Source organism: Haemorhous mexicanus, chromosome 16 (assembly GCF_027477595.1).
Source record: "Haemorhous mexicanus isolate bHaeMex1 chromosome 16, bHaeMex1.pri, whole genome shotgun sequence".
Lineage (NCBI taxonomy): Eukaryota > Metazoa > Chordata > Aves > Passeriformes > Fringillidae > Haemorhous > Haemorhous mexicanus.
In genome coordinates this window covers 10,471,050-10,493,219 of record NC_082356.1, presented here as the reverse complement: position 1 = coordinate 10,493,219, position 22,170 = coordinate 10,471,050, and the positions used below count along the sequence as shown (strand labels likewise).

General features: G+C 55.6%; 2 protein-coding genes across 2 annotated transcripts; both read left to right on the top strand.

Annotated features, from left to right (window-relative positions):
• Window positions 1–1,271: 1,271 nt before the first annotated feature.
• Window positions 1,272–2,177, top strand: LOC132334781 (olfactory receptor 14C36-like; the record flags this gene model as incomplete). The annotated part of the gene is made up of 1 exon (XM_059860895.1): window positions 1,272–2,177. A coding segment is annotated over exon 1 (906 nt), but the record flags the coding sequence as incomplete, so codon positions are not given.
• Window positions 2,178–6,925: 4,748 nt separating this feature from the next.
• On the top strand, window positions 6,926–9,440 carry LOC132334649 (serine/threonine-protein kinase pim-1-like; the record flags this gene model as incomplete). Its single annotated transcript, XM_059860745.1, has 5 exons — window positions 6,926–7,528; window positions 7,645–7,695; window positions 7,900–8,266; window positions 8,909–9,085; window positions 9,334–9,440. Coding segments are annotated over 5 exons (1,305 nt in total), but the record flags the coding sequence as incomplete, so codon positions are not given.
• Between the last annotated feature and the right edge of the window lie 12,730 nt (window positions 9,441–22,170).

The window sequence follows — 22,170 nt, the reverse complement described above, 5'->3', positions numbered from 1 at the left end:
CTCAGGAGGGAATGTCCAGGCCCAGGGAGATGCTCAGGGAGGGAGAGGGGGCTGAGGAGAGCAGTGCTGGGGGCAGGAGGGCACTGCTGGTGTGTGGGAGGTGCCGGGCACAGCTGGGCACGGGAACACTGTCCTGAGTGCCCGGCTGTCTCTGCCCTGCCCTCTCAGGCACAGCACCACAACATCTTCTCTTGTTTCTGCACTGCCCTGATATTGTCACTGTTATCTGCTGCTCTCAGGGAGGCCCTGGAATTTGCAGCAGCTGGGTCAGGCACTGCCCCTGGCATTCCTGCCAGGCATGGGGGATCCATGGGAATGGGGTGTCCAAGCTTCCCTGGCACCTGTGGGGCTGAGGGCAAAGCAGTCTATGGGAAAGGGGAATGAGCTGAGCCCACTCCCTGAGATCCCATCATGGGCACAGCCAGGGATCCCCTTGCTGTTCCCTTCCATGCTCTGAGCTGCCCTCCTGGGTGCAAATCTGTGCCAGAGCCTCTGGGACTTCCCTGAATGTCCCACAGGGAAGGGCAGAGCTGCCACAGCTGAGGAAATGCTGCTGGGTTTGCCAAGGGAGCCATGAGTGTCCTTGGCACAAGGGGGTGCTGAGATCTTGCCCAGAGACCTTGAGAGAGAGTGAGATATTCAGGGATCCCTCTGCTCTGGGCAGGGTCTGGTTTATCCCAGGATGACCGCAGAGTGTGATTGTGCTCTGACTGCAGGCAAAGGTGCAAAGCCAGGGCAGCTGGGAACAAGCCCATCCAGCCCCTCACCTTCCCTGAGCCACAGAGAATTCTTTGGCTCTCACATCTCTCAGTGGCAAACTTGGAGTACAGCAGAAATGCTGGGGATTTCTGACCTCAAAAAGCCCCAGGAAAGATATATTGGTAGGAAAACAATTCCTAAAACCAACTCCTCCCTTTAGAAATGGGAGTGCAGATGCCACCAAGCCTGTCTGCATTAGGAGTGATTCCCCTGACAAATCCTGAATACCAGCCTTGTCCCTTTTCCACATGGCCACAAACCCAGGGCAGTGGGGCAGGGATGGCTCCTCAAGAGCCCCCACACACATACCTGGCTGCTCCTGGCACACTCAGCCAGAACAACTGGAGCTCAGGCAGGGACCTGGGTGAAGGTTTTCCCAGAGCAGGAACAAGGATGGGTGAGTCCCAGCAGGACAGTCTGCAGGGAATGGCCCAGGTTTGGCTCAAAGCAGCCTCTCCTGACTTGTCACTGTCCTTTCTCCATGATCAGGACCCCAAGTGCAGCCACAGCAAATGTCCAACAGCAGCTCCATCAGGCACTTCCTCCTGCTGGCCTTGGCAGACACGCGGCAGCTGCAGCTCCTGCACTTCTGCCTCTTGCTGGGCATCTCCCTGGCTGCCCTCCTGGGCAACGGCCTCATCATCAGCGCCGTAGCCTGCGGCCACCACCTGCACACGCCCATGTTCTTCTTCCTGCTCAACCTGGCCCTCACTGACCTGGGCTCCATCTGCACCACTGTCCCCAAAGCCATGCACAATTCCCTCTGGGACACCAGGACCATCTCCTACAAAGGATGTGCTGCACAGCTCTTTTTATTTATGTTCTTCATCTCAGCAGAGTTTTCCCTCCTGACCATCATGTGCTACGACCGCTACGTGTCCATCTGCAAACCCCTGCACCACGGGACCCTCCTGGGCAGCAGAGCTTGTGCCCACATGGCAGCAGCTGCCTGGGCCAGTGCCTTTCTCTATTCACTGCTGCACACGGCCAATACATTTTCCCTGCCCCTGTGCCATGGCAATGCCCTGGGCCAGTTCTTCTGTGAAGTGCCTGCAATCCTCAAGCTCTCCTGCTCCCAATCCAGCCTCAGGGAACTTGGGCTCATTGCAGTCAGTGCCTGTTTAGGACTTGGCTGTTTTGCGTTCATTGTTTTCTCCTATGTGCAGATCTTCAGGGCTGTGCTGATGATCCCCTCTGAGCAGGGACAGCACAAAGCCTTTTCCACCTGCCTCCCTCACCTGGCCGTGGTCTCTCTGTTCCTCAGCACTGGCACATTTACCTACCTGAAGCCCTCCTCCATGTCCTCTCCATCCCTGGATCTGGCCCTGTCAGTTCTGTACTCAGTGGTGCCTCCAGCCCTGAACCCCCTCATGTACAGCCTGAGGAACCAGGAGCTCAAGGCTGCAGTGTGGAGAATGATTTCTGGCTGCTTTCAGAAACATTAAACTGCTGGCCAATTTCTGCAAATCACTTGTAATAAAAGTAATCTTTCAAGCTTCTTGTAATTAGGTTGTGGTGGTATTTTTTCTTTGGTTTAGCTATTCATATGGTCCAAAAAAAAAATGTTACTCTTTGTGCCATTTCTCATTTTGTGTTACTCCACCTTCCCTGTGGCCACAGACTGTGTCAATAAGAGGCTGTGCTCTCGGTGGCTTTAATGGAACTAAAGGATCTCCCAGCAAAGTTTTCTGCAGAGATGCCCTTTTGTTCCCTTCTCTGGAGCTGCAGTAGCAATGTCTGTGTGCAGAGCTGGGGGCAGATCAGTGCTGGCCCAGCAGCTGTGCCCAGCAGCAGCAGCACTTGGTGTTGCCAGTGCTGCTCCCGTGGCCCTGCCCCGCAGCCCTGGTGGCCCTGGTGTTGCTGTAGGGCCTGAGTGCTCTCGGGGCCGGGCACAGCCCTGGGGGTGGCAGTGCCAGGGCTGCAGCAGGGACAGGCCATGGGCACTGCTGGGGCAGTGCTGACACCTCAGGCCAGGCCCTGGGGGCTCCAGGCTCCTTGCCCAGGCTCTCTCAAGAACACAGCCAGGCCAATGCTGAGCACAGAAAACCCCCGTGAGCAGCCCCAGGGTGGCCGTGGGCAGGCTGGGGGCAAACAGCATGGCTGGGGCTCTGCAAGGGCCCTGGGGGAGATGGGAAGGAGCAGCAGAGCAGGGGCTGATCCATCCCCAGTGCGCTGGACAGCCCAGGGCAGCGTCCCAGAGCGTCCTCATGGAGCTGCCAACAACATCCCCCCTCTGCAGCCCTGGCCTCTCCCCCAGCTCACACAGGTGCCCCATCCTTGCAGGCACAGACACGGCAGCACTGGCTCAGGAGCCCCTGTTTGCATTGCACAGAGCAGGGGGAGCACCCCCATGCTGTTGGTGTGGGGACATGAACCTGAGGGAGCACAAATGCCATCAGATCCTGGGGCCAGCAAGGGCTGGGAATGGCAGGGAAATGACTCAGCTTTGTCCTGGCTTCTGCACTCAGCCAGAAAGTTTGTTCCCATCAGCTGGGAGTTTCCTGTCCCACTGCAGACGCTGTTGCTCAGAGCCAGGGCTGCCTGGCAGCCACCCCCAAACTGCCCTGAGCATTTCCTTGGCTTCACCTTTGCTTTCCTTACTCTTCCTGCTACAAATTTCTTCTCACTGCCCACCCCTGTTCCCTCTCCTGCAAACAGCCCATCCCTGTTTGCCCTTCCCTCTCTGGCCCCACTCCCCATTACAGTTCCTGACTTGGCACCATGGGAACGTCCCTTGGGGAGCAGGATCATCCCACAAGTGCTGCAGGAATTGTCTGCAGGCTCCTGCAGTGCCTCCTGCTGCTCCCTTGCCAGAGGCACCACAGGCCAGGTGTCTGGCTCTGGGGCTCCCCGTTCTGGGCAATGAGGAGGAGCTGCAGAGGCTCTGCAGGACTGACAGGATGGGCTTTGGGCCTGGCAGGAGAAGCTGAGGGACCTGGGCTGCTGGAGCTTCTGAAGAGGAGGCCCAGGGCTCATCCTGCAACTGCTCCAAGGGTGATTTCAGAGAATCCCAGAATCAGCAAGGTTGGAACAGGCCATGGAGATCATCAGGCCTAAGCTGTGCCCTGACACCACCTTGTCTCCTCTGAGCCTCCGCTTCTCCAGGATAAACAACCCCAGCTCCCTCAGCCACTCTGAACAGGACTTGTGCTCCAGACCCCTCCCCAGCCTTGTTGCCCTTCTCTGGACACGCTCCAGCCTCTCCATGTCCTTCCTAAATTGGGGGGCCAGAACTGGACACAACACTCGAGGTGCTGCCCAAGCTGTGCCCAGCACAGGGGAAGAATCACTGCCCTGCTCCTGCTGGCCACACCATTCCTGATCCAGGCCAGGAGCCATTGGCCTTCTTGGCCACCTGGACACACTGCTGCCTCATGTCCAGCCTGCTGCCCATCAGTCCCTGCAGGTCCCTTTCTGCCTGGCTGCTGTCCAGCCACTCTGTCCCCAGCCTGTAGAGTGGGAGGGAGGAAGGGAGGAAGGAAGGAAGGAAAAGAGGAAGGGGTCCAGATCCAGTCCTTCCTGAAATGTGCTGTTTGCTGGCACTGCCAGTTCCCTGATCTGGATATTTCCCTATTCTGGCACAGCCCAATTGCAGCAATGTGCTGGCACAGGAATGAGAATTCCTGGTACTTGTACATACTATATAAACCTTCTTGTAAACCTCCTTCTAGACATACTATATAAACCTTCTGTCAAACCTTAAAAATTCTCTACAAATTCATGTCCAGCATTACTGGGTCTGGCCCCACCCAGATCTGGTGTTTGCTGGCACCGCCAGTGCTCAGATCCAGCAGTTTCCCAGTGGCAGCACAGCCCAAGTCCAGCAGGTTGCTGGCACAGAAAGCCAAAACCCGGCAATTTTCTGGTGTCGGCACTGGCACTGCCCAGATCTGCTGTTAGTTGGCACTGCCAGTACCCAGATCTGGCAATTTCCCAGTGCTGGAACAACCCAAATGCAGCAATTTTCTGGCAAAGAAAGCCAAAACCTTGCAGCTTCCTGGTGCAGCCACCAGCACGGCCCAGATCTGGTGTTGGCTGCCACTGCCTGTGCCCAGATCCGGACATTTCCTGGTTCCAGCACAGCCCAAGTGCAGCAAGTTTTTGGAAAAGAAAGATAAAACACAGCAATTTCCCGGTGCCAGGACTGCCACTGCCCAGATCTGGGGTTTCCCAGCACTGCCAGTGCCCAGATCCAGAGATTTCTGGGTGCCAGCACAGCCCAAGTGCAGCAATTTGCTGGCACAGAAAGCCAAAACCAAGCAAATACCTGGTACCCACACCAACCCGATCTCATGTTTGCTGACACTGCCAGTGTCCCAATCAGGAATATTTCAGATGCCTGTCCAGTGTAATTCCAGCAGTTTGCTGGCACAGAAAGGGAACATTTGGCAATTTCCCAGTGGGGGCACAATCCCTGCCCAGATCTGGTGTGCGTTGGCACTGCCAGTGCCCAGATCTGGCAATTTCCCAGTGCCAGCACAACCCAAATGCAGCAATTTTCTGGCAAAGAAAGCAAAAACCTGGCACACTGGTGTGTGTTTGGGCTGGTTTAAAAGAAGAAGGAGGCCTCAGCTTAAGGCTGTGGGAAAACCCTGTTTAGTTAGGCTGAGCAGGAGCTCCTGCCCATATTCCTCTTGTACAGTTATGCAGACTGTTACTAGAAAGTTCTGAGTTCTCTTTGCTACCATTGGTTACTTTTTACTGCAAAAATTATAATATTCTTAATCGTTCCTTCCTCTTGGATCCTTCCCTCAGATCCCACCTTAACCCCTCCCCATAAATAAATGTATAAATATCCCTGCTAGACCCTGGACCCAGGCTTTTTTCTGCTTCGCTCTCTGAACTGTGCACGCTGTCCTGTTTGTTGTGTTTGCCTTCATTAAAGTTCTGTTTCCAGACACCCAGACGAAAGCAGTCTCTCTCTGTAAAGTGGCCAGAGCTGGTTCTCAGGGCAACCACCGGTCAAGGGTCTGGACTGGTGTTTGCTGGCACCACCAGTGCCCAGATCTGGAAATTTCCCTGTTCCAGCACCGCCCATGTCCAGCAATTTGCTGGTACAGAAATCCAAAACCCGGCAACTTCCTGCTCCTGGCTCTGGGACCTCCCACATCTTGTGTTTGCTGCACCAGTACCCAGATTTGGAAATTTCCCAATGCCAGCAGAGCCCAAATCCAGCAGATTTCTGCCACTGGCAACAACACGACCCAGATCTGGTGTTTGCTGGCAGCGCCAGTGCCCAGATCTGAAAACTTCCTGGTGCTGGCACAGCCCAAGTCCAGTGATTTTCTGGCACAGAAAGACAAAATTTGGAAATTTCCAGGTTCTGGCTCCAGCAACATCAAGATCTGGTGCTGCACACACAGTGCAGTGTGGAAAGCCAAGAGAAGCGGCAGCTGGTGGCTGCAGAAGTTCAACCTTGTTCTCCACAAGAGGTTCTTGAAAAGAACAGACAGGAGAAGCTTCCTGGAAAACTGAAACAGCTTTCCAGAAGTGACATGAAAACAGAAGACACAATCCAGGACGTTTTCCTCTATTTATTTCTATGCTCCCCTTCTCCATGTTGCACTACTTCTCCATCCCAGTAATTGTAGATGCACCTCACCTACAAAATTGGCGACTTAGCAAGTTTTAGGCACTCTAAAATACCATGAGCCACACACAGTTTTCCTTGCCCTGTTTTTACTGGAAAGCAACACTGGAGATGGAAGTGCAGTGCTGGAGTCAGGTAAGAATCCTACACCAAGGGAAGGTGTCCCGACAGTGTTTGACCCTCAGCAAGGACAATGCCCAGCAGCAAGCGAGGGGATTGCTCTGCCAGCGTGCAGGAGTCAGGGCTCTGCATCTGGGCTCAACCCTGCAAAGTTCCCGTGTTCGGACAGACGAAGGGGCTGTCCCCGGGGCGCGCGGGGCTCGGCCGTGGGGCTCGTGGGGCGAGCGGGGAACGGACACGGGGACGAACGGCCCCGGGGCTTCAGTTGCAGCGGCGGCAGCGGCGGCAGCGGCGGCAGCGACAGCGGCGGCAGTAGCAGCGGCGGCAAAAAAACAGAGAAGCCTCTATACTCTTTTTTTCTTTTTCTTTCTCTCCCTTTCCCGCTGTCGGGCACTCTTCTCTCGGGGCCCGTTTCCCGGCGTTCCTCTCCTCTCCCCGCCTCCCTCTCTCCCCTTGCCTGGCCCGGCCATGCCCCCGGCCCGCCCCCGGCCCAGGGCGGGGCTGCGCCGTCCCCGTCCCCGTCCCCGTCCCCGTCCCCGGGCGTCCCGCCGCAGTCTCGCCTCCGCCCGGCTCTGGCCGTACTGGCGGTGCCGCTGCTGGGCGGGCATCAGTGCCTGGGGCTCGGGCGGCATCGCCGCCCTTTTTTTCCGCCTGGCCCGAGCCCGGCCCCGGCCCCAACGCCGGGCCCGACGCATGGTCCATCCCCGACCCCAGCCCCAGCTCCTCCCGGGGCCCGCGGAGGACACACGTGGCGCGGCCGCTCCCGCCGCCTCCGCTGCGGCTTCCCCGGCCCGAGCTCCGCCGCTCGGCAGCGCGGCCGCCGGCCCCGAGCCTCCCGTGTCGCGTTCCCAAGAGCGAACGCCCGGGGATGGCCGGCCCGGGGCGGGTGAGGGGCGCTCGGGGGCCGTAGCTGGCCCCGGGCCGAGCGCTGACAGCCGCGTCCCGCCCGCAGGGAAGGCGCAGGAGGCCCTGCAGGAGCGGTACCGGCTGGGTTCGCTGCTGGGGCGCGGCGGCTTCGGCAGCGTCTTCGCGGCCACGCGGCTCTCGGACGGCGCCCCGGTGAGCGGCGGGGCCGGCGGCGGGCACAGGAGGAGGGGGCGGAGGAGGAGGAGGATGGGGCTGTGCCTGGGCAGGGCGGGCGGCGAGCTCAGCCCGCTCTTCCCCTTGGCTTGCAGGTGGCCATCAAAAGGGTGCCACGGAACCGCGTCCGGCACTGGGGCGAGCTGGTGAGTGAGCGGGGCCAGCGGCAGAAGCCGGGGCTGCTGGGCGGGAATGAGCCGAGGCCCGGCAGGGTGGAAGCCGCCAGGACGGCTCGAGGCGGAGCGGGCGTGGGTCCAGCGCAGGGCGCAGAGCATCCCGGGCTGGGTGAGGGCTTCCCCAGGCCTGGCACGGCATCAGCCCCCACTGAGGGCATCGTGCTCCTCCCGCAGCCCGACGGCACCAGAGCACCGCTGGAGATCGTGCTGCTGGACAAGGTGTCCACCGGCTTCCCCGGTGTGGTGCAGCTGCTGGAGTGGCTCGAGTTCCCCAACAAAATTGTGATGGTGCTGGAGCGGCCAGAGCGGTGTCAGGACCTGCGGGATTTCATTCGGGCACGGCGGTTCCTGTCCGAGGAGGTGGCGCGGGAGCTGTTCCGCCAGGTGCTGGAGGCCGTGTGGCACTGCACCAGCTGCGGGGTCCTGCACCGCGACATCAAACCAGAGAACATCCTGGTTGACCTGGCCACCGGGCAGGCCAAACTGATTGACTTTGGCTGTGGCACCTACCTGCAAGACACAGGCTACACGCACTTTGCAGGTGAGCCTCCACAGGGGTGTGCTCCTGGTGCTGGCATCTCATGGCCCAGCATCTCCCAGGCCAAGCTGGCTGTGGCAGAGGGGATTCTCCCTTTTGCTGCCAGTCAGGGGACTGAGTCTTCAGCTGAGTTGCTTTGGAGGGGGGCTGGGTGGGGAGCCATCTTCCAGCCCTGCTGTCAGCCTTTGCCAGCCACTCTTCCCAGGATGGGGGCTGGGCTGGGGCAGCCAGCCTGACAAAAACCCCCGTGGGTGGGGGTAGCAGAGAGGGGTGGCCAGAACCTGTGCCCCAGCCAGTTTGTGGTGCAGGCGAGAGGAAGGGCTTGGACTGCTCCACTCGCCCTGTTTGCCTTGGCTTCATAATATTTTAGGAGCAATGCAAGCAGGGAGGATAAGGGAATGTTTTTTCCCCAGCACAGAGGGGATTTCCCTTTGCATGTCATGGTCAGGCCTAGCCAGGGCTGCCCTCTTCCAACACCAGTGGCTTCTTTTGCAACCCTGAGTTTGTGCACAAGTCCCAGGTGCTGGCGAGAGGGCAGTGGTCACCCTGTGTGCCACTGATGCAGCCCCTGCACACCCAGGGATGCTGGGGCCAGGCTGTGGGAGCAGCAGCATCCCCCTGCTGAACTCCATCTGTATTCCATAGGAACACCGTCATACAGCCCCCCGGAATGGAACCACTATGGCTGGTACCACGGCGAGGCAGCAACGATCTGGTCCCTGGGCATCCTGCTGCACCAGATGGTCTGCGGGGAGCACCCTTTCAGGAGGGGCTGGAACATCTGCTGGGGCCAGCTCTCACTGCCACAAGGGCTCTCTCAAGGTGGATCCTCTTCTCTGGGCATGGGGGGAATACCAGTGCTGGGAGCCAGCAGCGGGCTCGTGAGCATCCCACTCTGGCAGCTGCTGAGGAGGGGGCACATGTCCTGCTCTCCTCCAGAACAGGGAATTGATGGGAAAGTTGAGGCCCAGCTCTGAGCGTATCCAGAATGGCCTGGGCATGGGAATAGTGGGGCAAAGCAGACAGGAGCCTTCTCCAGCTGAGCGGCAGTTTCTGCTTTCTCTCCCCAGAGTGCAAAGATCTGATCAGGTGGTGTTTATCCGTGCACTTCTTGGACAGACCCACATTAGAAGATCTGTTCTGTGATCCTTGGGTGCAGGATATTCCTCTGCCATAGAAGAAGGGAGAGAGTCCCAGGCACACTTTGATCCCAGGCCCTGGTAAGTTCCAGCTCCACACACACCTTGGCAATCAGAAGCAAAGGAGCCCAGACCTTTTTGTGCTGCCTGTGTCACTGCCCAGGGGTCATGGGATGGGAACACGCAGCCCTTGTGCTGGAGCTGAGCTGCCCTGCCCAGCACAGGTGGCCGCCATCCAGGCTGGTTTTGCTTGTCCTGGTTCCCTGACAGCTGGGGCCCTGGGCAGAGCCCTGAGAGCCTGGTCTCACCGCAGGGAAGGAGAAGGAGCCCCTGGAGAAGCTGTACCAGGTGGGGATGTTGCTGCTGCTGGAGACAGCGAGGATGACTTCAAGGATGACAAGCTCTTCCTCAACCTGGCCACCGGTGGCTGAAGGTGATGGACTTTGATTCTGGCACTTTCTTCAAAGCCAAAGTCCACAGGGAATTTGCAGATGAGTCCAGAGCTGGGGAAATGCTCCCAGATTTGGGCATTGCCCAGCCTGGCAGGGAAGCAAAGGTTCCCCCTTTGCTGGGGCAGATGCAACTCATTCTTCAGTCGGCTGCCCAGCTGCTTTTTGGCAGGGCTGGGGGGATGGGCTGGGGTGGGTACAAAATGGGAGTGGGCTCCTGGCCCTGCCAACAGCCCCCAGTACCCACCGTGGCCTGGGCTGGGGCTGGGGCAGCCAGCCCGACACAAACCAACCCCATGGTGGGAGCAGAGGTGGGACTCCAGAAGCTGTGCTCAGCTGCTTTGCTGTGCAGGAAAGGAAGGGCTTGGGCTGCTCCACTGCCCTTGTTTGCTTTGGGATCCCTGTGATTTTGGGGGGCAGTGCAGGGGGGAAGAGAAAAAGTTTGGGCTTCCCTCACCCATGGCTGTGTTTTTCCCTAGCGTTGTAGGGGTTGGACCTTCCTCAGCCTTTGACAGAGATAAGAGTTTTTCCCTTTTTTCTTGTTTTTCCTTTTTGTCTCCAATCTCTTTTCAATAATGTGTTGTTTGTTTTTCCAGAGGAAGCATTCTGGGTGGTCCAGTCTGGATGGGAAGTGCTTGGGAGCAGCTGTGGCGTGGATGGGCCGTGCCCTTGGGGAAGGCTGAGGACATGGTTTGGGAGCAGCTTTTCTTCCAGCCGTGGATGGCGTGAGGTGGGTCCCTGTCTGCTTGGCAGGGTGGGATCAGAGCTTTTGGGAGATGGCAGCGAGCACAGGAGCATCCTGCTCTGGGCAGCTGCTGAGGGCTGGATGTGCCGTGGCTGGCTGCAGGCTGGGCACGTGTCCTGCCCTCCTGCTCTGCTCCCAAAGGCAGCAGGGATGGGCAGCTCTGGGCACAGCTCTGGGCACAGCCAGCATGGTCTGGGCACCGCAGGCCTTGGCACAAGGGGACAGGAGCCCTCAGCTGACGGGCAGTTTCTGCTTTCTCTCCTTGCAGCCGGGCTCTGCGGGTGCTGAGGCTGCTCTGGGCTCTGCCAGGGCTCTGCTGGGCTCAGCCCTGGGCCCAGCTGGGCTGGCTCTGCCCTCACATTGCTCTGACAGCTTTGCATCAGACGGGCCCGTTCTGAGCACAGCGCCTGAGCTTTCTGCTTTGGCAGGTGAGTGAGACTCTCCTGCAGGCCCAGAGATTGCAGCTGGGGACACGCATCCAATTGGCAAGGGCCCAGACTCTCCACAGTCCCATCTAAACTCCTGGATCTGCACAGGGTATTTTGTCTGTCCCATTCTTCCTTTTTTATTGGCTGGAATTGTGCAATTGCACTTTCTTCCTCCTCTAGAAGTGCCACGAGTGGGCCAAGGCTGGCAAGTGGGCCGTGTTCCTGAGGCAGTGCAGGCTGGAGCTGAGGGATGGAGAATTGCCCTTCTGCACTTCCCAACCAGAGCAAAAAGCCGTAAGTGGGACTTGGTGTCTTTAAGAATTTTCGGACAGTTTCAAAGGGAATGTGCAGCTCATTACCAGGCTGAGAAGGAAGGTCATCCTCTAAGGGATTTAGGGATTTACAGAGTTTCCTTTCCCAGTCTTGCTTGGTGCTGGAAGGGCACAAAACAATTTCCTCTTGCTTTGAGCACAATTTCAAATACCAGTGTTGGAAACAAAATCTTTTAAAAGGCTGCTGACGTCAGTAGGATGGATCCATGCCATCAGCCCATTTACAGTGTAAATAACTGAGTTCTCGTTTTTAACGATCATTTACCTCTTAATGCAAAGTTACACGAGTTTTTTCACTAACACTTGGTTTTTGCTTTTATCTTTCACATTATATATATTTTTTTCTTTTTTCTTTTTTTTCTCTTTCAAAAGAAAACATGTCCTACAAAAGGAATGTCCTTTGCTGCTGGTTCCCGTGTAGAGCAGCTCCCTTCCTGCTGGCTGAGCTGCTCAGGCAGAGCCTGGCAGCTCCTGGCCCTGCAGGGCTGAGGCTTTTCCCCATTGCTGGGCACAGACTGATGGAGCAGCACTGCTGAACACGGGCACACCCAGAGGGACCAGCAGCAGCTGCCTTTGGCCACCCAAGGCTCCAAGGGCCAAACTCTGAGCAGACAGGGCTGGAAGAGACTGGCAGGCTCCCTGCTGGCTGTGCTGCCCCACTTGTGCCCGGCCCAGCTTTGCTTGGGGCAGAGGGAGAACAAGGGGCAGCTCCCTGCCAGCCCCAGCCCAGGGACCCCTCCAGCCCCGGGGCTTGGGGCACTGTCAGCACCTGCTGCTCCAGCCAGGGCTTCTGCTGGCCCTGACAGCAACAGCCAAAGTGGGGCTGATCCTGAGGGAGCAGCAGCAGGGCCTGGATCTGATCCCTGACTCTGGGCCAGGGCTGCACAAATGACCCCACAGCAGCATCAGCAGCAGCAGCAGCAGCAGCAGCAGCAGCAGCAGCAGCAGCAGCAGCAGCAGCAGCAGCAGATGGAGCTGACTTTCAGCACAGCCCCTGCCCCTCTTCCCTCCCGTGTGCAGCGGTGTCACAGCAGCCTGAGGCACCTGGGAGCCCCCAGTGCCAGCAGGGACTTGAGATGGCAGCCCTGGGCTCCTGGAGATTGTGCAAGGAATGGAGCTGGGGACTCCCTGTCCATGGGGAGCTTCTAGATGGAAAAGGCTGCTGTGCCCAGGCAGCTCCAAGGGCACAGAAAGGAGGGTCTGGAGCACTGGATCTGTGCCAGTCCCACAGTCCTGGGCAGCAGCCAGCGAGCCCTGGGGGAACAGAGGGCACAGCAAGAGGGACAGAACCAAGCAAGGTCAGAGACTGGAGAGAGCCAGACCCGGGAGCAGGAACAGCTGCTCCATTGCACTCTTGGAGAAAGCTCTTGGCTGGTTCAGAGCGCTGAAAGGCGTGAAGGGCAGAGAGGAGGCCACAGCAAACAATGCTCCTGTTTCCACAGCCTCCCCTCTCTGTGTCCCAGAAGGAATTGGATGGACTGTGTTTGTCTCTCGGAGTTGTCTCGTTCAGCATGAGCAGCTCAGCACCAGGAGCTGAAGGAGCTGAAGCCTCAGGCCACAGGAGCTGGGCAAGAGGGAACTTTCTGAGCAAAGTCATGCTGCTAAAATAGACCCAGCTGAATGCAGTGGATATAACCATGGAATCCCAGAATCCTTTCAGTTGGAAAAGATCTCTGAGCTCACCAGTGCAGTCAGTCACCCAGCAGTGCCAAGCCCAGCACTAAACCACGTCCCTGAAGTGCCAAGGCCTGGACAACAGCCCTGAGGGAGGCCTGGACAGCAGGCCCTGAGCCAAAGGTGCCTCTGGATGAACCTTCCACCCAAAGGTTATCTTTGTATCTGCTCCCTAATGAAATATGCATGGTCATTAGCACTGTGATAGATGTAGGCACTCCTCAATGAAACATGCATTGACCTTTCTGTGTTTAGAAGCCAGACAAGGCCATGAAATCTGACATCTGGCCCTGTTTGGGGCTGAAGGATCAAAGTCACCTCCCCTGGTTCCTCCTGGGGCCCTGGCCAGGCTTTGGGAGGGAGCCAAGAGGAGCATGAAACCAGATGTTCCCCCACTGGAAGTGCTGTCAGTTTGTTCATCCAGCACTGTCAGAGCTGGGCCCTCTCCCAGCGGGGTTGGAGCCTCACCTGTGGCTGGAGGCACCTGCAGGAATTCCCAGTGCCCAGGAGTGGCTCTGCAGCCCTGGGCTGTGACAGCTTCCCCCAGCTGCTGTGTGGATCTGGGGGATGGAAAAGGCTGAGGGTAAATGCTGCTGGATCTTTGTTAATCACTGCAGGCAATCTTTGGTGGGGATGATTGGGTGCATTGCTGAGCTGCTCCTTTTGTGATTCTTTGCTGCTTTGAGCTGCAGGAAATGACACTGATTCCTTCAGCTGGAGTCTGTGTCCTTGGTGCTGACCCTGCCCACTGGTAAAACAGAACTGGCACAGTCTGGCCAGATGACAACAAAATGTCACTTGTTCAATGTAAATGTGAGGAATCAGTCCCATCAGAAATTCCCAGATGGGAAGCCCTTCCCTGGAGTTCCCTGGCTCTGGAGTGGGCTGAGGTTGGAGCACCATGTGAGCAGTGGGGCAGTTGGTGAAAAGAAACTGCACCCCTGGATGTCTTCAAATGCATTCAAAAATTGCATATGGAAAAGGAAAAGAACTTGTGGGTTTGGGCAGACAATGATGGATTTGTTAAGAGTACATTGCAAACAGCACCTTCAGAAGGAACAATTATTGCTGGAATGCTCCCACATGGAGCAAGAAAAGAAGGTTTTAATCTTGAGATCAAATGCATTTGTGCAAGTGAAATATTAATATAATAATTATTGATATATGTATTTATAGTATAATAGGACCTTTATATACATTTTTATATTTTTATATGTATGTCTATATCTATCTATATCTATACCAATATGTATATCTACATATAAAATAATAATGATGTGAAATAGTGTTGACATTACTAATTTGGTAGCTTTGGCTTCTCAGGGATGTAACACTAAATTCCCTACAGAACAGGACTGGCCAGGACCCTAATGTCAGTGGTCAACTTTGTGAGATTGTATTCAATGAAAAAAGGAGGAAGGGATGAAATTGGCTATTTTTACAGGGTTTGCTGACACTGTGATGCAGAGTGCTTTGTCTGTTCCTGTGAAAAATGCAGTGATTAAGCCTGCAGGGTTTTTCATGTAGCAGACCATCCACAAGCTGCAGGATTGGTTGAACGGGTGAAGGGGTTGTGAAAAGAGCAGTTGAAAGAATGAAGAGATGGGAACCTGTGCCCATGGAGAACCCATCTCCCAGATGTGCTCCATGCTCTTAACAATGGCCCACTGAGGAAATGGAAACCCCCTGGCTGTGCAGGGCTGCTCCCAATTTGCAAATACAGCCATGGGCAGTGAGACTTGGACTGCCTGGGAAATTGCTCTGGCTGGGATGGCCCCTGGCAGGGCCAGCCCAGAGGCTGCAGGGCTGGGCCTTCATGCACTGGAATTAATTGGGATAAATTCAAAGCAAATGAGAGCTATCAATACTGAAACAAGAATTGAGATTCCTCCAGGACACTTTGCTTTGGTCACTGCTCGCTTGGAGCTTGGCCTTGCAAAGTGTTCATGTCATGGCAGGAGGAATTGATGCAGACTATCAAGGAGAAATTGCAGTCATTCTGTTAAACAATAGTGAACAAGTTTGGATTATTCAACCCCATGACAGGGTAGCACAATTATTGAAATTGCAATTTTAAGAAAGGTTGTGAAAAAAGGAGCTCCACCTCCAATCACCACCATTTGTGGAGATAAAGGGTTTGGATCCAGCAGCCCTAATAATGGAGCCAGAGTGTGGGTGTGGAGGCCAAAAGGCCCTCCCAAGGCAGCTGAAGGAACAGCTCCTAGGAAAGACAACTCTGAGTCCTGAAACCTGGGCAGGAGCAATGGGAATGTGTCCCTGCAGCCAAGTGTTCTGTGTGAGACCCAGCAGATCTGACAGGATATTGTTTTACACATCCTGCCAGAGCAAATCTCCCTGTTTGCCCCAAGGGCCCCTTTGGAAAATGCTCTGATCCACGGGGCTCCATGTGCAGGCTGCTGTGACCCTGAGGGACTTCCAGAGGAATTCCATCCAGGAGCCTGGGTGCCCCTCAGGGACTGGGACCCGGCCCCTTCCAGCCAGAGGGGAAAGGGCCCCCCAAGCCTTGTTAGGCACAGACAACATGGAAAAGCTGAACAGCAAAGGGCCTTGGGGCATTATTCTGGAATTAAAAAGGCACCAGCTCCATGGACAACAGAATTATTGTTCCTAACTCGAATGAGACTGAGAAAAAAGAATGAAGAACTGTGTCACTAAAGTGCTGCTGATGTCTGTAAGTTGTACCTTGATGGTCAGCCAGAATCTTTGTCTGCCACAAACACCTCTAGTGTTTCACCAAGGGGTGAGTGATCAAAATGGAATGATTAGTTATGAAACTGTGAAGATCAGGGTAGCCAAAGCAGTGCATGTCACCAATTGCTGGGGATGTTCTCAGCTGGAGTTGGGAGGGATGGGGTTCCCTTGGAGGGCCCACCCTGTGGGGTGGCCAGAACTCTGTCCCTGGGCTCTGACTGTCACTGTCAGTGAAGGGACAGTGAAAGAAAACACAGGAATACAAGGATCACTTGGACAGGATTCCCTAAGATTTCCCTCCAGGAGAAACCCAACCCTGTTCTAGTTCTAGAGGCCCCAGTGTGAGAGGATTTCTGTGCTTTTCCATCCCTGCCAGTGTCAGTAGAACTCGGGGTGCTGGAGCTGCTCGGTGTCAGTGTCACACCACTCTTGGCTGCAGGGCCACCATTTCGGGTCCTTCAGCAACAACCACAAGGAAGAGTTGGGGCCCAGGGAACATTTTCCCCCCAAGGAGTGCCCTGGATTTCAGCAAGCAAAAGATTCTGGTTCATCCTGTGCCCCATGTGTGCTGCCCTGTCCTGTGGAGTTTCCATGAATAAGCTGAATGGATTATTAGCAGAAGTAGCATCTGATCCTGTTGAAATGTCCAATAGCACTTAATTGAAGTACAGGAGGAGATGTCTTTATGCCTGATATGGAAATCTAAACTGTGTTATTGAAAGAATTGTTATGAGGGTTGTAGTTCATTGTAGGTCTGAGGGCTGATCAAAGTACCAAGGCCTGAACAGGCCCTGAGGCAAAGTTCACCTCTAGATGAACCTTCAAACCAAATGTTAGATTTGTATCCACTCCTTAAGGAAGCATTATTACCAACATGATCTGTGTATGTGTTCCTTGATAAAACGTGGATTTATCTTTCTGTATTTAGAAACCAGAGCAGGCCCCACCTGGCCTTGTTTGGGGCTGAAGGATCAAAGCCAACTCCCCTGGTTCCTCCTTGAGCCCTGGCCAGGCTTTGGGAGAAAGCAATGAGGAGAATGAAACCAGATGTTCCCACAGTAGCAGTGATGTCAGCTTGTGTGTTTAACAGAGTAAAAGCTGTGCCCTCTCCCAGGGGGCTTGGAGCCTCCTTGGCTGCAGAGGTGGAGGCATCTGCAGGAATTCCCAGTGTCTGGGAGTGGCTCTGCAGTCCTTGGCTTCCCCAGCTGATGTGTGGATCTGGGTGATGGTAGAGCCTGAGGGGAACTGCTGGTGGATCTTTCTTTAATCACTGCAGGCAATCTTTGGTAGTAATGACTGGATGGATTGCTGAGCTTCTTTTGTAATTCTTTGCTAACGATGATGTGCTTTGCTGAGCTTATCCTTTTGTAATTCTTTGCAGCTGTGCATGATATAAATGACACAATTCCTTAAGTTGGTGTCTGTGTCTTTGGTAGTGACCCTGCCCACTGGTGAAACAGGGCCCCCTCTTGCCTAAGTGTTCCCTGGCAAGGCAAAATCCCTCCCTCCAAAATTCCCTCCCTCCTCCTTGTTCCCCCCCTTCATACTCTGAGCATGATGTCCTATGGTCTGGGGTATCCCCGGGCTCAGTTGGGGTCCCCTGTCCTGGCTGTGTCCCCTGCCCAGCTGCCCCGCAGCCCCAGCCCCTCCCCAGCGTGGCTGGACCAGGGGCAGGACAGGCCTTGGCTCTGCTGCAGCTCAGCAAGAACAAAACCATCTCTGCGTGCTCAGCCCTGTGCTCAGCACCCGGCCCAGCAGTGCCTCAGTGCCAGTGTCTGTGCCCTCAGTCCCTGCCAGGGCTTTCCATGGCAACTGCCAGCACAGGTGAGCCAGGTGTCACCCCCAGGGACGGTTGCCATGGAAACAGTGCCCAGCACTGCCCCTTTCTGTCTGGCTGACCTGGCCTTTGGCCCTGGCAGTGGTGTTGGCTGCTGGTTCCTGGTGCCTGAGCGGCCAGCGCGGCACAGGGCAGGTGGCCATGGCACAAGCCCCCAGCCAGGGATCCCCTCTGGCTCTGGGCAGTGACACCAGCCCTGAGCAAGGGGCCCAGGGCAGGTTTCCATGGCCACCAACCACCACAGTGGGTCTGGGCATTGGTTGCCATGGCACCAAACTAAGGAACGGGTCCCCGTGGCCGTTGCCGTGGCACCTGGTGGCACCAAGGAGTGTCACTGCAATTGTACCTGGAACAGCCCTGGCACCGCTTTGTCCTGAGGGCTGCCATGGCAGCCAAGGGCAGCAACAGCTCTGCAGGCACATGGCCATGGAACCTGGCTGCAGAAATGGCTCCTTGGGCTGGTTTCCAAGGAAACCTGAACTGATGGGGGTGTCCATGGCACCCAAACCCAGCAGTGGGGTCACTGCAGTGTCCATGGCAACAGTCCCTTGCAATGGCCCACTGCCTGTTGGGATGATGATCCACCCTCACAGCTGGCCCAGGGCAGGTCTGGAGTGCTCTTGGTGGCACCTTGGGCTTGGCACACACTTGAGGAGTGTGTCTGCTTGCAGTGGGGAAACTCAGGAGTTTCAGATTGCTTCAAAAACAAAGGAAGGAAAATTCCTCTTTGGCTGTGAGCAGCCAGTTCTCCAAGCAAAGCAGGTCCCAGGTGAGTGAGGAGAGACACGATGGGCTTGGGGAATGTGGACCAAGGTTGTCCACGCTGGCTCAGACCTCAAGGCACAGCTTCTCTGAGCAGGCCAGACCTCCTTAGGAGAGACCCTGCATCAATATCTGTCCCTGAGTGCTGCAATCACCTCTTGTGTAATAAGAACAGCCATAAAAGACACCCTTTAAAATAGGAATCCAATTTTTTCTTAGAAGCTCTTTGAACTATTTCTCCATAACTGTCAAAGGAAACCCTCCTCATGAGCTGCACTGGAGCAGAGGGAAATCAAGGCAGAGCCCTGGTTTGTCAGGACTTGTTTGATCCTAATGATCTCTGTGGTGCATTTGCAGCTGAGCCCTTGAACCTCAGGGCCTGAGAGGAGATTGCACAAACCTTTCCAGGAGTCCAAGTCAGAGGAAACACCCAAAGGGACTCAAGGCATGAATGGTTCCCACTGAGGTCCCTCTCCAACACAGGCTCCTCATGGAGTCCTTGGAGGAGAGAATTGGTGGCCAGGACTGAACAAAAACCTCTCAGACACTCAGTGTGGAAAGGAAATTCCAAAGTACCTTAAACACCTTGAGTGTCTCAAAGCATTAATGAGCCCCACTGAGTGTCAGTACAAAGCTCTCCAGGGACTCATTAAAGCAGATAATTGGGGCCATGATTGCACAAACCTCTCACACAGTCTGTATCCAAAGGGAAACACCAAGTACCTTAAAAGAACTGAAGTACCTTGAAGCATTAATGAGCCCCACTGAGTGTTGTTACAGACAAAGCCTCCCAGGGACTAATTACAGCAGCTAATTGGAAGCCATGATTGCACAACCCTCTCAGAGACTCCAAGGCAAAAGCCAAACCCAAAGTCCTTTGAAAACCCTGCAGTCCCTGGGAGCATTCAGGAGCCCCCAGGGCCATTGCTGAGCAAGGCTCCCCAGGGACTCCTTCCAGCAGATCCTTGAGGCCACTGGGATGTGGGCTAGGGGGGGATGCTGAGGGCAGGACAAGGGGCTGACAGTGCCCAGCCTGGCTGGGGCTGTGCCAGGAGGCCCCAGTGCCTCAGGACAAGGTGTCTTCTCCCAGCCCTTGGTGGCACAGACCCTGCTGTGCCCCAGGGCACCAAGACTTGGCTTCTCTTTGTCCCCAGCTGCCATCAGTGCCTCCAGTTCTCTGCTCTGGCTGGGGCCTGGGGACACTTTCTCAGTCGTGTCCCTCAGTGGGACCCATTAAAAGTTCAAGAAACTTTGGAGTTGGATTCTGACTTGGAGTTCTGGAGAGGTTTCTTCAGCTCCCTCTCAAGGACTGATGTTCAGGGCCTGAGCACAAAGCCCCAGAGGGTGATTAAAGTCCTTGTGCTGTGTCTGTGCTGCTGAGCTGGGCTGGGCTCCTGGCACAGAGGCAGCTCCTGGCAAGGGCAGCGCTGCAGAGAGACAGCTCTGGGCAGGAGCAGCTCCTGGGCACAGCCCAGCAGGGCTGGGGCACTGCCAGGGCACCTCAGGGACACGAGCTGGGCACAGACAGAGCTCACAGGGGCTCAGCACTGGCAGGGGCTGTGGGATGTCCCCGAGGGGGCTGTGTCACAGCAGCACCTCTGTGGCTCTGTCATAGAGGCACAGAGCAGCTGTGATGTCAGCAAGGGCCTGTGTGACATCACAGAGTGGGCTGTGGGACATCACTGAGGTGGTTGTGACATCACAGATCTAGCTGTGACATCATCAAAGGTGGTTCTGTGACATCAGAATGTGGGTTGTGACATAGAGTATGATATCACAGAGCAGCTGTGTGATGTCAGAGAAGGCTGTGACATCGCAGACAAGGCTGTGACATCACAGGGTGACTGTGACATCACAAAGCTGCTCTGTGACATCACGTAGGAGCTGAATGACATCACATGGAGGCTGTGTGTCATAACAGAGGGGCTGTGTGACATCACAGATGGCTGTGTGACATCACCGGTGCTGTGATGTCACAGGGGCTCTGTGACATCAAAGGAGCTGTATGATATCAAAGGTGCTGTGTGACATCACAGATGGATGTGTGACATCACAGGTGGCTGTGTGATATCACAGATGGATGTGTGACATCACAGGGGTTGTGTGACATCACAGGGGGCTCTGTGACATCACAGGTGCTGTGTGACATCACAGATGGATGTGTGACATCATAGGGGGTGTGACGTCACAGGGGCTCTGACATCACAGGAGGCTCTGTGACATCACAAGGGCTGTGTGACATCACAGATGGATGTGTGACATCATAGGGGGCTCTGTGAAATCACAGGGGGCTCTGTGACATCACAGCGGGCTGTGTGACGTCACAGGGGCTGTGTGACATCACAGATGGCTGTGTGATATCACGGGGGTTGTGTGACATCACAGGGGGCTCTTTGAAATCACAGGGGGCTCTGTGACATCACAGTGGCTGTGTGACATCACAGATGGATGTGTGACATCACAGATTGCTGTGTGAAATCACAGGTGCTGTGCGACATCACAGATGGATGTGTGACATCATGGGGTTGTGACATCACAGGGGGCTCTGTGACATCACAGAGGGCTGTGTGACGTCACAGGGGCTGTGTGACATCACAGGTGCTCTGTGACATCACAGATGGATGTGTGACATCACGGGGGTTGTGTGACATCACAGGGGGCTCTGTGACATCACAGGGGCTGTGTGACATCACACGGGTTGTGTGACATCACAGATGGATGTGTGACATCACAGGGGGCTCTGTGACATCACAGGGGGCTGTGTGACATCACAGGTGCTGTGTGAGGTCACTGGGGAGGTCACTCTGCCCTGTCCCCCCTCACAGCCCCCCCAGAGCAGTCCAACCCTGCTCGTGCCCAGCAGGGTCCCCTGTCCCCCCGGGTCCCCCCGCCCCCGGCCCCGCAGCCTCCCCCAGAGGATGTTCCACGAGATCGACCCCAGAGCCTGACACGGGGACGGGGGGCCGGGGCCATGGGGGTGGGACAGGGGGACAGGGACCCCCCGGCAGCATCCCCGTGTCCCCCAGGGCCAGAGCCTGGGCCAGGGCTCCTTCACCCTGTTATAGATACATATTATAATATTGGCTTTTTGCAAATATTAAAATGGATTTTATATGTGTGAAGTTAAAGTAACTTTGTTCTAAAGATATAGTTTTTATTTCTGTTGTTAATTGAGCTTAGACATTGTAGTGAAATAGCTGAGAGAAGCATGCTTGTGTTAAATGCCTGCTGGGATGGGATAACATCCAATGCACACAGGATGAGGACACCTGCACAGATCTGCCAACTATCAGCACTCCCTGTCTGAAGGCAGAGTGGACCAAGGCCCAAAAACTGGAGGTGATAAAGAGAAGGAGCCAAAACCACAGCCAAGAAACACACATGCTCTGAAAAGGCAGACCCAAGGAGGGGCCATGTAGAACAGTTCCTGGAATATGTGAAGTAGTTTATGGATATGCATGAGGGTCTATGAATATGCAACAGGCTGGTGTAAGGGAAAAGGTATTCCAGGGGGATCCCCGAAGGGAACAGGGTGCTCCTGGCTGAGTGCCAAGATGCACCCAGCCATAATAACCTTTGCTCCATGGTCCTGGTCTCCCACTGTCCTTTGTTAAACTTTTTACATTTTCACAGGAGGGTGAACGTGTTTTTCACAAATGGAATCTCAAGGAAACAAGGGTCAGTTGTTAACCCAAGGCTCTGCTTTGACCAAGTGGGGCCTCATGGACACAGGTGCCACTGGGACATTGCCAGGTCTGGTGGGAACAAGGCTCCATTATTGCACAGCAAGGCCTCAGGTCACCTGGGAGAGCTCTGTGACAATGACATC